Here is a 15,893-nt window from a genome sequence, read left to right on the forward strand (position 1 = left end):
TGTAGAGTCCCACATAGACCACCCTTTGAAGTGTTGCAGGAGGGGGCAGAAGAGCCCAGGGTAGGTGCAAAGCCTTGGCTCTGGCTTATGGCACTGGGCACAATGAGGAAAGCTTTTCACTGGGCCTCTCCTGGCCTGCAGGGCCTTTTGGGATGACTCGTGTCTGTACCGTTCCTTTTCTAAATAACTCAAAGCAGTGCACAGGGGGCAAGGAAGAAGAAGGTGGCTCTTGAAGAGCCCTGACCTAACAGAGGAGAAGGCTATTCTGGTATATAGGTTCCCAAGGGGTAAAGCATGTGTGTGGCCCTTACTGTGTGTGTGGCACCTGCAGGTGGGTCACAGCAGTAACTCCCTGGCAGAAAAGAAGCTGTAGGAAAGTGAACGAAAGGCAAAATCCCAACCAGTAACGCTGTCATCAAGCATTTGCAGCTGGGAAGTGGTAGGAATGGCTTATGAGTACCTTCATAGCAATAGTATGAGTATTAATGCAACGAGTATCTTCATTAATGTAAAACTTGCCTCAACAGGCAACCTAATGCTCTTTTCCTTCTGTGGTATGCTGGCAGGCTGTGCTACACTCAGCTGACTCTCTGTGGCACTTGGGTGCTTTGTGGCTGAAGGAAAAAGGAAAAAGGTCAAATAATTTGTATAAATCAGATCAAGTCAGGAGATCTATCCCGCAGATGCTAGGCAAGGGTCAAAGTGCTAGGATCATGTGCAGAGCCCAGCTGGAAAAAATATCTGTGCAGGGGAGCTGGGCAAATGTCCCCCTTATCCATGGAAATGGAAACTTCTGTTTGGGTCAGGGAGAATGGGTGCGAAGGCCACTGGAGCACAACCACAAACAGTCTGCGAGAAATAATATCAACTAGTGCACGCCATCATGAAACAGCTGCCGTAGCAATAATGGATGTGAATTATGTTGCAGTCGTGATTTCTTTTATCATATAAAAGAAAAAAAAAAATGCCCTTTTAAGGCAGGCAAAAAATCAAAGGTGTCTCTTGCAGCCCAACATTAAAGGGTTTTCCTTCTAAATTACAGAATCATCACTATTACTTTTTCACAGGTAATTACCCACCACAGTTAATTTGAAGCCATACGCAAAGTGAAATGTAGATATCCTGGTGCATCCTTTTCCCCCCTTAGTCTGCTTTGACATTATTACCGTTTGCTGCTCTGGTGCCCATAGCAACAGCCAGCGCTGTCCCTGCTGCCCCCGGGCCAGCGAGTGCTGCTGATGCCCGACACCGAGCCAGCCAGGCTTCTCACCGTGGGTTTTGCCTGCCTGGGGCTCACAGCCTCCCCAGTGCCTCAGTTCTGAGGGGTGGGGGTAAGTGAGCAGCAAAACGAGATGCGTTTAGTGCCTCATTTCCTAAGCCACATACTTGAAGGTTGGCTGCTAGATCCGCAGTAAGCCATTTAAGCATTGGAGGTCTGACTCTGTGAGGTACAGATTTCTACAAGCACACCAGACAATGACCTCGAGAGTTTGTCTCTTTAAAAAAAAGGAAAAAAAAAAAGACACTTTAGTGAATGGCCTTCACAGGACATGAGCTGCGCAGTTTGCAGCCCCCCATGAAAGCAGAAGCCCTTGGGCTGTCTCTGGCAGTCACGGCCCACAGGGGTTTTGCAGTCTTGTTGGTCATATGGGCCAACCTCTGTCCTCCACATCAATTCCAGCAGCAAGCTGGTAACCCCTGTTCTTAAAAGGAAGCACCCTAAAGCCCGAAAGAAACAACGCAAGGAAAAAAAAACCCTAAACAAAAACAGGAGAACCAGCATATCTTCCTACAAGGATGTTCATCATCTTCTGCATCACTCCATTAACAGAAAGAAGTGAGTCTCTTTCACAAAGATCTCATTCACAAAAGGGAAAACTTTGATTAACACAGGTTTAGAGACGTCAAGAGAGTAAGAAAAGTCAGAAACTGCAGTCCAAGGCATAGAGAGGAATATATATGGCACCCCAGACATAACCAGCACCTATACGGCCCCTTTTCTTTGTGTATGGAGAGCAAGCAGAGAGCCCAGCAGGAACAGAAGAGGGGGCCGGAGGGGGAGAGCCTGCTCTGTAAGTAAAGCTGTGTTTTAAAAGTGGCACATGGGAAAATGTTAATGAAGCACGAAAAAATGAGGCTCAGTAGGGAAATTAGTGGAGGGGGAAAACGAAACCAATCGCACTGAAGGAAAGACAACACAGAGCGTTAAGCAAATGGCTTGTGCTGGAAGGGAGCGCTCACCGTGTGGGGTTTGTGACCAGCTGCGATTCCTGTTTTTTGTTAAAGTCAACGGCACAAGGGGAAAGCGGGGGTAAAGAAGCTGTGCTGTGCACAGCCCCACAGTGTTGGGAAAAAGAAAATATGAAAGAAGCTAAGTTATATGCTTGATGTCTTCATTACTTTCTGCCAAGGCTGGAGGGCCGTGCCAGCTCTGTCAGGTGCTTCAGAGGAACAGCAAAAGCAGACAATGTGCTTACGGCCACTTTCCTCAGAAATCAAAATTCCTGAAGAAACTTTGGTGACTGCTGAACAAAGCACTGCTCTGGTGCTGTAAAACATGAGCTGTTCGAATTTAGAATAAAGCTGAATTAATACACATTGTCAAGCTTTATATATTTTGACAAAACTGATTCCGGTTGTTTTTTTTGTTTGTTTTTTTTTTTTTTTAACTGAATGTTTAATGGGCTCAGTGCAATGAAGGGCTTGTGTGTGCATCTATTCAAAACCCACCTGGACATGTTCCTATGCGACCTCACCTAGGTGTTTCTGCTCCAGCAGGGGGATTGGACTACATGATCTTTTGAGGTCCCTTCCAATTCCAAACATACTGTGATACTGTGAATGTACACACACATGCACAGGAGGAAAACCAGGGTGTTTCATGCCTCTGTCTGTGTATGTGAATATTTGTGTATATTCACGTATCTAGCATTTATTCTAACACACCTAATATTTTCTCAGGACCATGACTTTCTAAGCTTGTATTTGTGGTTGATAGGAAAAACTCCCAGTAGTTTCATGTCTTATCACCTGCAGCTGGCTGCAGCCTTTATCTAAACATTCGCTGTGGGATGCAGCTGGGTATTACACTGGCAACAGCCATTAATCTTCTGTGCAAAAGAAGTATCTCCTACATCAGTGTTAGAATAAAACCGCCTGTCTGGTGAATGAGGCACAACAAAAAATTACCCTGCTGCAGAAGTAAAAATTCTCCCGTGATAATATTTTTTGATTATGTACCAGCCTTGCCATAGCTCATCAACAAGAGCATCTTTAAGAATGCAAAACCAACAGCAAGTCTTTAGCTATTTAACAGCTTTATTCTTATTTTGGGAGATATTACTGCTGTTTTGAAAGTGCTCTGATTTCATGTTATGTTGCAACACTGCCAGTGTATAAAAATACACTCGTGTTAATCTCCTGATGTCCACAGGACTTGACTTCTGTTCCTATAAGATGCCTTGGGGTTTCACCAGGTCATTAGGGGTCCCCTAAATGACCTGGTGCAATCCCCAGCCTCAAGAGGAGCCTTTGCCACTGCCATATTCCCCAGCTGGGTCACACCGCCTTATGGTACAGATGCTCATCAGTTCGTTGTCTGCTTCCGAGTCTGGAGAACAAGAGCTTTCATCTTGCTGAGGTGAGAACAGCACTTGGGAGACGAGCAAGAAACTCCATCTCCCCTTTTGCACAGTAGAGTGGTGAGCAGCAAGCTACAGTGGCTGGGAGAGGCTGATGGCATCTTCATAGCAGAAAGGTATGTGGAAGGTGAATGTCCAAATGTCCACGTGTTCCAAGGACCAAAGCATCTTTCTACAGCCTCACAGGGGTCTAATTGGCTTATTTACTTTAGCTTGTCTTTGCCTTAATTAAAAAAAAAAAAAAAGTGTTCTTTGAGACTCTCATTTAGTGCAGCTGTTGATGGTTTGAAAGACATTATACCCACTAAACTGCACTTCATGTTGCTGGTTTGGATCATCTTCAGATTCAGGTAGATCATGTGTGAAGGAAACAAATACAGAAATGCCAAGTGAATTAACATAATCTTCTGATTTTCTACTATGGAAGTACACAAAACCAATATTTTTTGGTAATATTTGTTGCAATATTGGACATATTAATAGGCTGAGGTGAAGGTGCTGTTATTCCAGGACATGCTCATGTGAAGAGAAAGCAACCTCTTCCATTCAGCAAGAAAGACAATAAAAGATTGTGATTTTTATTTTCCTTTATGTGTACATGTATGTACATGTGTGAGAGAGGGAGGAAACTCTTGCAAGTAGTGGATTGTTTATGTCAGCAAATAGGGAGAACTTGCTTGGGCACAGCTAGTAAAAAGCATGTTCCAGCTATTAAATAAGCGGTATATCCATTATAACACTTGGATAATACAACCTGGTAAAAAAATTGCCAAGCTGACTAAAGTGAGCCTTGGGTTTGCAAGCAGTAAGGGTTTAGGAAACAGGCTGAACAGCAACTGAGTGTATTTGTGAGGCCCTATGGTTCACTGCTGTAGCTACGAGGTTTCCTCAACTCTCATCCTTCCCTTAACCACAAGTACTTTTTAACTAAGTTTTTGACTCTATGGTCTACTAAATATGTGTTGTAATCATCTTCCTTGGCTGGTAAACAGCATTATCAGCTCACAGGGATTCTCGTATGGAAGTATTGTGTCTTAGCTGGTCTCAGCACAAATTTGTCCTGCACAGATCTATGGCACTTTCTAATGAGTTGATATGCTTGCTCTGAGCTGCAGACAAATTCCCACTGAAAGCTTTGAGTGGAGCCTGAGTCAAGAAGGGGAGGATTTATTTGTTTTCAGCCTGGCTGCCCACATGTGCACACGGGCACCCGCCATGGGTCACAGTGAGATGGCCCCAGGGCCTGGGGGTGCTGCTAAACCCCTGGTGGGGTTGGGCACCAGGCTGCTGCTCCTGCTCTTTCATGCGCAGGGGTAAATCATGTCCTTGTGGTGGTGTCAGTGTTGTAGTCCCTCCTTGCACAAAGCTGGTAGCTGTTGGTACTTGCAGGGTACCCTGGTGGAAAAGTGAGGGCATACATAAGGTCACAGGCAGCTTCATGGCTAAGGATCTGCAAGCAGCTGTTGCTGGTTGCGTGTAGGTGGGCTTGGAAATGTGTGGACTTCACACAGCACTGTGTAGTGCTGCATCTGCTTCTGTGTCCATCCAAATGAGGACATGGATGCTCTGCAGCAGGCACAGCCATGAAGTGAATTGCACGTATTGGCAGCCACAGACCTTTCCTGCCTCTTGCACATCATTGCTTTCCCTCTTTTTTCCCCAGTGTTAGCCGAAATGTTTTTTTTGTTTCCACCTATGTTAGCTGTCCCAATCCCCAATTTCTCCTGCACCATCGGTGCTTAATAGCAAGTGTCCCTGCCCACACATGGGGCAGGTGGGCAGGTGTTGGGCACCTAAATCACACTGTTGAGCCCCAGGCTGGGCTGGATGGCACTTGCTGGGCTGAGAGGTGGCGGGCCGGGGCTATGCGCAGGAGACCGGCACATGCCACCCTCAGCAACGGAGGTTTGTCACTGCAGTGGGCAGTGGGGAGCCCGGGGACACGTGGCCTTGGCGGGGAAGTTTGAGGGACCCTCCCACCCCCTGGTACTGCTGAACTGGCTAGTAGGGCTGCAGTTTTCCCATCTGTCTGTCTGTCTATCTATCTATCTATCTATCTATCTATCTATCTATCTATCTATCTGTGTCTATCTATCTATCTATCTGTCTATCATCTATCTCTATCACGCAGAGAAAACACTGTGAAGTCTATGGGTAAATGGCAGCACGTTAACCAGAGCAACCAAACGATAGACTAGTCTCTGCCCAGAGAGCAAGGGAAATAAACTGAACGGTCAACCGCCTTGTCCCTAAAATAAAGAGGATACTTAACCTGAAGATACATACGGAAAACGTTCTTACGAGCCAGTCAGAAATCTCAAATTTTATTGCTGGGACGTTAGGAGTTGTACACGGGGTTGTGGGAGTGGGGCAGTCAGGAAAGCTGGCCAGCAGGCTGTGTACGTGGCCTTCAGGAGGAGCAGTACTCATGGCAGCAGCTGTTCACGTAGCTTGTACCAATCCATTAGCCCTGAGCTATGCGAAGCCTGTGAGAGGCAGCCCACAGAGAGTGCCCCGCAGGACCAGGGTTTGGATTTGCCTGTCACAGCCCTACCTTCGTGGAGGGGAGTTCAGGGCACGCGTATGCGGGTTTGCTTTTGTTGGTCCTTCCAGCGCATGGAAGTGATGAGGTGGCATGCAGCTGCTCCTCTGCCTCACTCATGTGCCCTTTTGTGACATTCCAGTTCATTTAGGTGTTCAGTTAGACCATCCTTCTGGCTCACAGCCAGGCTTAAAACCCAAGTCAGTCTCTTCATGTGCAACCAACTCTAGCGTTAGTGACAGGGAGAAAGCCATCCTCCCTCTTACTTAATTGAATTAAGTAGGAGTCATCTTGTCACTGGTGGCTGTTGTGCTTCGTGGATCGTGCAAACTTTGAGGAGGTTTCCATGCAGTGAGGCACGCACTGATTCACCTGTGTAGGAGTGACTCCAGAGTAACTCAGATCTGGGAGAGGAGATGTGGGATGCACATATACTTCCTCAGGTGAATGAAATGAAGAAATTTGTACCTCCTCCCTCACTGTATTATCAAAATCATAGACAAAAATATGCTGGTTTTGCCTTTTTTATTTTACTATTTTTCATTCTGTTATTTCTCCCACTGAAAGGCAGCTCGAAGACAGCATTGTGACACAACTGAGTGGAGTCTGGGTGCCATAACCTACGCATGTTTCTCTGATATGAAACAGGACGTGTGTGATCAGCCTCTTGATGCAAACAGATGCTTCTCAAAGCCCCAGAGATGGGTTTGATATAATAGAATTACACCTGGTGGTAAGAAGGCCACCAAGTGCTGGATTTATCAGTGAAGATTAGTCTGACCTGAGGCTCCCTTCTGCAAGGCAGAACATGTGGGACTGGCAGTCTCCGAACAGGGGAGCATAACAATGGGGGGTTCACAGCCTCAATGGGGAAGAAAAACCCAAAGCAGAGAGAGATGCTTTTCCTCTTCCAGCCAAATCCCGAGTGCTGTTGCTGGCACCCTGCCTGGCACCGCGGTGGCCAAGGCACTGAGACATCGCCGTGAAGAGGGTTTGGCAAGTGGTAACAGGGGGTGTTGGGGATGTGGCTACGGCAAAGGTTGCCGGGGAGGAGATGTGCTGGGTGACTGCTGAACGTCAGTGAAAAATACCGCACCTTTTATAACATAATTGCGTGCTTTATTGATATACACAGTAAAGCAGTATATAATACAATAGTAAGGCATATATTTGGTGAAATTTGATATGTTGTGAAAAATGCAGTAAAACAGAAGTTTATAAAAATAATTAGTAAATGTTACAGTGTTGGTGTTAAAACACAATATATTATGATATCCAAGTAATAAACCAGTACTGAGTAACAATGAAATAACATGCCATATGGTATTTATGTATTCAATTACACTGATAATGTTTTACAGTTTAATATTTTGTCATTATAAGGACTATGAAATAACTCCCAAATTATGCTTAAAAAAGCAGCGATAAAGCTTTCAACTTTTTAAATATTTTTGACAGACTCACTCCAAAACTAAGAACTAGAAAGTAAAACAAACAAAACAAAACCCTGATGAAAACAACCGTGCAACCCATTTTCCTCCTTTTATAATTTTCTGAAGAGAAGGTTTAACTTATGAGGGGAAAAAAAGAAGAAACCCAACTCTTTCTCAGATCTCAATAGAAACCTTCTGATAAAAAATATGATGAGAAATACTGAGGGTTCCTATTATAATAAAGTGTTAAAAAAAGCTCCTTATTAGGAAAGCAGAGGTTTGGAGGGATTGTACTTATTCTTTGTGAATGATTATCATTGTTGGTATTATTTAAACGATGAGACCTGGTCACACAATGGACACGTGGTGATGATGTAACATTATCTGTACGTAATTGTTAGGAACACCACAAAACCAAAGTGAGGTAGAAATAGCATGACTAGCTATGTTCAATGTTAACTAGCATTCAAAATAAAATCTTTCCCAAGTTTAATTACACTTCATACAAGAAGAGGTAACAGATTTTTTACTCTTGCAATATAAAGTCAGATGTTGTGTTTCTACATATCCTAAGGTAAAATTAAAAGCTGGTTAAGAAAATGACGTGGTAAAGCTTTTGCTGACAGCACCTCATACCCAAACCCACCTCTCACGAGCTGCAGTCAAGCTGGCTAATCTGCTTCACTATCAGTTCCTCTCTTTCTCATGTTATCGTTAATTCTGTGGGATTACTTCAGAGAGAAACGGGGAAGGGGAAAAGACCAGGGCCTTTGTTTTGGTGATCCATGTCTCATGGAGCAGTGTGGCTACCTTCACCTGATTGCCATGCGCGTGCAAGAACAGCAGTAAATCTTCTACAGCCTTTCCCAAAGGTTGATCGCAGCGTCACAGCTCCTTGGGACCGGCTGCTGAGACACCCATCATGGAAAGCTCTGGTTGCATCTTCCAGAGGATCGAGGAGCTTCATGCTCATCAACAGCACTGGGAGCTGGACAAGCGAAGACGCTCTGTGAGTGACCTACTTGTGCTTTGGGTCAGAAGCTCATCCTGCAGTGGGTCAGGAGGGAACTTCTCCCGTTCTTCTCAGCTCCTCTGCAGCAGAGGTGACACGAGCCGTGATACCCGACCCTGCTGAAGCCCTGGCTGATGCCTGTGGCCAGCGGGGTACCGGGCACTCAAGTCCTAAGGTTTAATCCTGTAAGGCAATTTCTATGACCCTTTACTAAAAGCATTCAGGAATCTAGCCAGCAGAGGAAATGCTGGCACGTAGGATAGTTCTGGGTTTTTTTTTTTTTTTTTTTCCATTAATTTTTTTTGCAGGCTCTGTCATGTAATGTGCTCTTTCATTTAATTATTGCAAACTAGCTGTGTGATTTATGTAGTTCTTAATTTTATTGGAAAGAGGTGAAATAACTACCTTTCTTGGAAGTTCGAGGACAGGTTTTTTTTTCCTAAGCCAGCCCTAGAGTCAGACAGAACCAATGAGAAATATAAGTTGGCTGTTTTGGTGTCGCTGCAGGAAATACCTTTCTTCTTTTTGATAGGTAAGGAAAAGAACACAGAACATGAATCTCTGATGCAGTTACAGAGCTGAAATGGTACTAAACAAATGCACTGCCTCAGTATTTTTTTTGTGTGTGTTTTTTTTTTTTTTTAAGGGGGTTTCTATAAACAATTATTTTTATAAAGCACACTTTAGTTTACAATCTTTCATTATAACTGTTATAAATTTTTTTTAAACAACCCAAAATGCGTTCCATATAAAGAAATGGCAAGTTATTTAGCTATCAAGATTTTACATGTAGTTTTCTTATAATTTTTGTACAATTGCATAGACGTGTAAAACCTGCCATTGTTAACAAAACAGTAACAGACTTAGGAAACTACTGAAATCTACAGTATAGTACCACTACCCTTCACAAAAATATAGATTTGTTTTCTTGTAAACTCTTACAGTCTAATCCTCTTTGTAGTATGAATATTATAAAAACCATGCGGGACGCCTGAAGTTGTAAAACACATCTTGCTATTCTAACACCTTGTCGTCGGTCATCACTGTCACTAAGGTTTCCATCGCTCTTCCCAAGTCATCCGCCATGTGGAAAAGGCTCCCTACATTGTGGCCTGAAAAGGAAAGTCAGAGAAGAGGAAATTAAATGAAGAAGACATGGTAGCAGGTTGGTGGGAACATTTTACAGATAAGGCCGAGCGCAGATCCACTACGCTCAGTACTCTTTCTGAAACTCTGCTGGATGAGTCCGACAGGTCATCGTCAGCAAAAGTTGCCACTTTTGCAGAACATTTATCAGCAATACTGGCTTGAATGGCTGCGGTAAACTCTGTCGACAATAAGCCAGCACGTTTGTGTTCCAAGCCCTCCCCACCCCCCGTAGTGATGAAGCTTCATCATTACTAATGTTCACCAAAAGCAACAATTAAATCCATTGACATCACAGAAAAGCTTCCAACTGGTGCTGCAAGTGTTTGGCCACTCAATGTTCTATCAAGGAGAAAACCAGAAACAAACAGATCAGCAGTAATTAACTAAATCATTAAACCCAAGAGGTCCCAGTAGGATACCTGCACGGATTACTAAAATGACGGGCAAACTAAATGGCTGCAGTTTATTCAGTCATTTTTAAAATATCCTTTGCTTTTCAGACAGCAGTCCAGGAGAAACACAGATGCCAAAGTTATTGAGTAACTATTATATAGTGGTTCATTTGTGCATTTGTCCTCACCCATAACCATTGTGAAGTCCTAAGATGGTATAACCACAACATATGGTCCTCCTACAAGCAAGTGACAAATGCAGAGAACAATTCTGGAGATTAAACCTATAACTTTGTCTCACACTCATTTTAACACCACTGCAAATGGAAAGGTAGCAACACTGATCAGCAGTAAGAATTGGCTTCAGTACAATTAGAGACTAAAGAAACTTGAAGGCAGGGAGAATAAACTGCCAGAAAGTTGCTGTATTAGGTACTTGGCACACCCTGCCTGGTCTCCAGCTGCTTTTGAGAAGAGTTTGGGTCTCCTGGAAGTCCTGTGTCATATGTGGAGTCCTCTACAACTATCTCAAATATCCTCTGGCATCTCAAACAACAGAGACATCAGGCTTTAAACAAGTGAATCCCATCTGGAGTCTCCCTCCTGAAAAAACACGACTGAAGAGGGAACATGACAGATATCTAGGCACCCTACAGGATGAGCATCCCAACCAAGGGCTGAGTGTTCAGGATTTCTCACAAGGACAAGAAGGAACAAGCAGACGGAAGGTCTTAAAATAAGCAGAAGGAAATTATACTCCACACAGTGCGTAATTGTATTACTGAACTCATCGCCACAGGCTGATGTTGAGGCCAAACACATAAATGAGTTTAAAAAGGAGTTAGAAAATAATCACTGAAGAAAGATTTATTTAGATGCAAAGAAGTGCATGTGACCTCCAACTCAAGAAGTCCCCAGGCTGCAGAGTGCCAGCAACTGAAAGTATGTTACAGTGGAAGCATCACTCAATAAAACTTTCTGTTGCTCTGGCCTGAGGGGTTTGATTTACTCCCTGAGAGTACTTGTGATAGAGTGATGTTAGTTAATATTCATCAGCATTTATGGAATGGAAAAAAATGACCTGAGAAATATCCAGGGAAATTTTGTTTCTTCTGGAGAACTATTACTCCCTTTTACATTCAAATACTATTTTTTAAAAATTTTTTAAATGTAGCACTCATTACACAAAATTAGGCTGTATCTAAATGATAACTACTCAACAAGCTGCCTGTTCAATAGTGAGTTGTGTTGTGCGTGGCACAGTTTGCCAGATATAGATAAAGTCTTGGTTCTAATCTGGTGACATTTCACTAATTGCACTAATGCACAGAGCAACAGATGCCTCAAACAGCAATTTCATCCATAAATCATTAATGTATAGCCATCCTATTCATCCTAAGCAAAAACTTGTAATTTGCTCATCAGCACATCCAGTAACAGCGTATGAAAAATTCCTGCCAAGCTTTGGCCAAAATATAGTTTACTTTAAAGTAAATGTATGCTACCACATTTATTTTAGATGTAAGGGATAATGTCTCTTGCTGGCACCATGCAGGCTGAGATCAGTCTAGCAAATTTCATCATGGAAAGTGAAAATTTGACGAAGTCATATGAAGGCAAGAACATATTTTAGATGGGAGGTGCTTATGTAAACAGAAAGGTAACTGACACTGTTTTGCTGTACTCACCTGAAACTCTGAGCCAGCTGAGGTACTTTTGCAGCACGTGCTATCAAAGCTTTATCAGAATAACCCTGGTATAACCTGCAGCATCCCCACTAACATCCTGACCCTGCAAACTGCTCTCACGAAATCTCTAGGCTTTAAATACTCTTCTTCACCTGCAGCAACCTATAGACACCAGACAGGGTGGTGGTGGGAGTTGGAACTGGGTGGCCAGCCCTGAGAGGAACTTCTGCCTGTGGGATCACGGTGTCTCCTTCAGATTTGTTGCCATCTGTTGTTTCAACAGATGTTTCAAGGGCTCTTCAAGGACTCCACCACCACTCGTTCCCAGCTCGGGAAGAGTGATCACCCTTCCGTGGAAAAAGAGCAACACAAACTGCTAAACCACATCTTCAGGAAAAAAACAGTATTTGTTGATAACGTTTTATTCTGTCAGATGCAGAGTTGTAAAGCTAACAAAGCTAAGCTGGTTTTATAGAAAGGGGCTGGGCCTAGAAAGAATGACTCCAACCAAAAAAATAGAAAAAAGATCTTTCAGAAGTGTGCCACAGTAGGTACGAACTGCTAAATTGTTCAGGCAACTAAAACACAGGCCAAGAAGACCTTATGCATCCAGGGATCCCTAGGTATTCTTTTAATGCATACAAATTGCAGGAATGTCTGCTGCTCTTTTTTTTTCTTTTCTCTGTTAATTGCTGCCATATTTTTGAAATAACCATGCTTCAAATCCAATCTCCCTCCACAAAAGCCACACAGAGACACGCTGGGGTGATTAAGCAGATACGACTCCCTCTCCCCCACACCATCCATGTCACCTTCTCCAGCACAGCTCTTAATTTCCTATGCAGAAAAACTGAGACATCATGTGTCCCCTCCTGAGCCATCTGAGCTTACAGCTCCGAGCATGACCGTAAAACACTGCAGATTGCAGCTTATGTTAATAGCTGGACTGTAAAATGCAACAGCTTGGGGACGGCCATCTCCGGGACAGCCAGGGGACGGGAGGACGGGCCAGAAGAGCGGCGGCACTGCTGGGCTCCAGCCGCTCCACAGGCGAACCCTTGGCTGGACACCACTGCCCACATGTTTTTCTTTGCGCTGCCAGCTATTTTTTTGCCTTTCTTGCAGCTGGGAGTAACAGCCAGGTCGATCACAACTCCAAATAGTTGAGAATGACATATGCAATAATTCCCTGGTACTGTTTGTGCAATGAATGCACCCTCTTTGATAATGTCTGTTACCTAAATAAGAGCTCTAATTCACTTTTTCTATAGAACTGTGCTTCTTCTACTGAATACTTGCTTACTTGCCCTCTCCAAGACCGAAACGTAGGACACTGACATTTTTAATTAAGAAGCAAGTGAGAAAAATAATTGTACTCCAAAAAGCACTTATAAAAATATTAATCATAGCTTTCCACTCATTATTATTAATATTTTTCAAAGGAATGCCACCAAAGAAGGCATTCATTCCATTCCATTATTTTTTTTTTTAAACATTAAAGCTGAAAAAGTTTTCTGCATGCTTGAGGCACTGAAAGGTTGAACAATGCTACTGTTCAAGAAAAAAACTAGCACACACTTTGAAATGCAGCAGTAAAAACTCAAAAAGGACATGGCCAGTATTATCTCAAACTTACAAAATAGAGGGAATATTAGTACAGGTACATTTGCTTTGAAAGCAGGAGACACCTAGTTCTGCAGACACTAACTGCGTCACCTCTAGTCACATACAGAATGATGCGGTTTGTATGTGCTGAATTTGCTTTAGAGGCTCTACTGGAATTAAGGCCCTTGGGTGAGGGCACAGTAACTGAAGATCAATCTTACACTATCACTTGTCAGAGAAATAAATGTGAAGCATTCAGACCCAAAAGAGTGGATAGAAAGTAAATTAAGAAATCCCAACACAATGCAGTGTTTTTTTCAGCAGCACAGATTTCTAACCCTTCCCTGACAAAAGAAAAATCCTTCCTGTTGGTGGCTTGAATTTTGATACCCTTATTCACATCGAGTAATGCCACAAAATCCATGGGATTACCCACAGAGCCAATACCTAATGTGAGTAATGGGATGAAAACCTGGCCGTGTGGGTTTAAAACCGCATGATCTGCCTTTGCCCAAATGGATTCACATATAAAGCAGAAGCTATTCTATACCTTAGCTCATACACTTCATAAGCAGACAAAGAATTGCGTTACAAAGCCCCTCCACCTCTAGAACCATCATTGAACACAAATATATCTGTAGAGCGGTGAGCAGCTCACTGAAGAAGTCAACTTTGCTAGTGTTAAGCTGCTGGAATCTGATCAGGTAGGACATGACCATTTCTCTCAATTTTTATTTTTATTAATTGTATCAAATATGGTTTTTCTGAATAATATGCATAAATACGAATGAGGATAGTGGAAATCAACAACCTTTTTGCTGAACTGGAAAACAATTAGACTGTATGAGCCGAGAACATGCAGAGCTGAATATGAAATCATTTCCATAACATTTCTGGGCTGGTGAGTCTGTTGATGACACCACAAGCACCTGATTTGATCCCCATGTGAGGGGCTGCCATTTGAGGACAGACTTAACCTGCACTGAGGATCTTACTCCTCAAAATAGCTGGACCTGTGCCAGCTCCTACAGCCAACACAGAGAACTGCTGTATTACAAGGCACCACATGAGAACAAATCCTGAACTTCCCCAAGATAGCCTGTCAGTGACTGGGGGTTCACAACAGCTCTGCTAAAAACCCCAGCACCGCCTTTTTCCATCGCCCCCCCCCCCCACCAGCAGAAGTTTGCAAACTGGGTTATCCTTCCATTTCTGCCTCACACAAAAAGAACATCTTCTGTGCGGGAAAGGTCATTTCACAGCTACTTGCAACTTCACTCGGGCAGCCTCTGAATATTTTATCTTTAATAATAATTTTCACTAGGAATTCATCTTTCAAACGTTGTATCTGGTTGGCAAGTGAAGAGCAGCTTCACAGAAGAAAAATCAAGGCTCTCTGGAAATACTTTCAAAGGTGCTATGACAACACAGTGCAAAACGTTTTCTGCCATTAACAAGCAGCAATGTACAAACTTGAAAATCTACTTTGCATCAAACCAACCACATCCAAAATGCACAGTGAAAACCATCGCCCAGTTGAATTGCTGAATACAACACTGCGGAGCTGGTGAATGTTAGTAGCTTTCTTCATTCTGCAATAGTATATCAGGAAATTAAAACACCTGAATCTCTTATACCTCTCAACTCTCACTGTTCTAAAGAAAAACATCTATTTAATAACTGGAGATGATGGTTGGTATATTGGCACGTACATGTAAATAAAACTGTGAGGCTGTAAGCAGAACAGCGAGAGACATGGGTCTCCCTGTTGTGCTTACATACAAGAGCAAAAGAACGTAAATCATTGACTGCAGCATATCGGCCAACTACATTTGTCATACAGTGGCTTAATTTCATCGTATTCTATTCTCCTCCCCATTCCTGAATTTCCAGCCTTTGGGAGGATGTAAGAAAAGGCAGATCCCTGAGCTGATGTTGTCTCCACTGAAAGTTGAGAGGTACATCTACTGTTAGAGCACACATGGGAAATGCACTCAGCAAAACAAAACCCAAAGCAAAATAAAAACAACCCCCCAGCCCTTCACCAAACCCAAGCAAACCCGTGGTGCCATCACACGCATGCTGGGCATGGAAAGCAAGCTGTGACACACAGAAGCCATGGCAGTGAGCCTGCATCTCACTAACCTCTCTCACTGGCTTTCCAGGGGCATTTCTTCCTTTAGGAACAGAGAGAGGAAGTGGAAGAAATATCAGAAAAGAAAGGAATAAAACCACACATGAATACATGTTTTATACTGTAAGAGACACTTCAATTGCCATTTGGGAATATAATATAACCGCATTTCTGCTTTAAACAAAGACTGAAAGTGCACTGAAATCCACTGATGATTCTGAGCCGATTTGTTCAAGAACAGTTCTGCAATCTGCAGCTTGGTTTTAACCTAGCAAACACACTCGAGAAAACTACTAA

General features: G+C 43.2%; 1 protein-coding gene across 12 annotated transcripts in view; it reads right to left on the reverse strand.

Moving 5' to 3' along the window:
• Positions 1-7,280: 7,280 nt before the first annotated feature.
• Positions 7,281-15,893, reverse strand: part of DMD (dystrophin) — a 1,259,796-nt gene continuing 1,251,183 nt past the window's right edge. For 10 of the 12 annotated variants that reach the window (XM_082049442.1, XM_082049444.1, XM_082049438.1 and 7 more), the window contains one exon: positions 7,281-9,740. In XM_082049442.1, coding sequence (XP_081905568.1) covers positions 9,643-9,740 — 98 coding nt within the window. In that variant the 3' untranslated portion in view covers positions 7,281-9,642. Of the gene's footprint in view, positions 9,741-15,607; positions 15,640-15,893 lie in introns of all 12 variants that reach the window. The other 2 variants (XM_082049440.1, XM_082049443.1) reach the window with 1 other exon arrangement.

The sequence above is a fragment of the Streptopelia decaocto genome, assembly GCF_964273445.1.
Source record: "Streptopelia decaocto genome assembly, chromosome: 1".
Lineage (NCBI taxonomy): Eukaryota > Metazoa > Chordata > Aves > Columbiformes > Columbidae > Streptopelia > Streptopelia decaocto.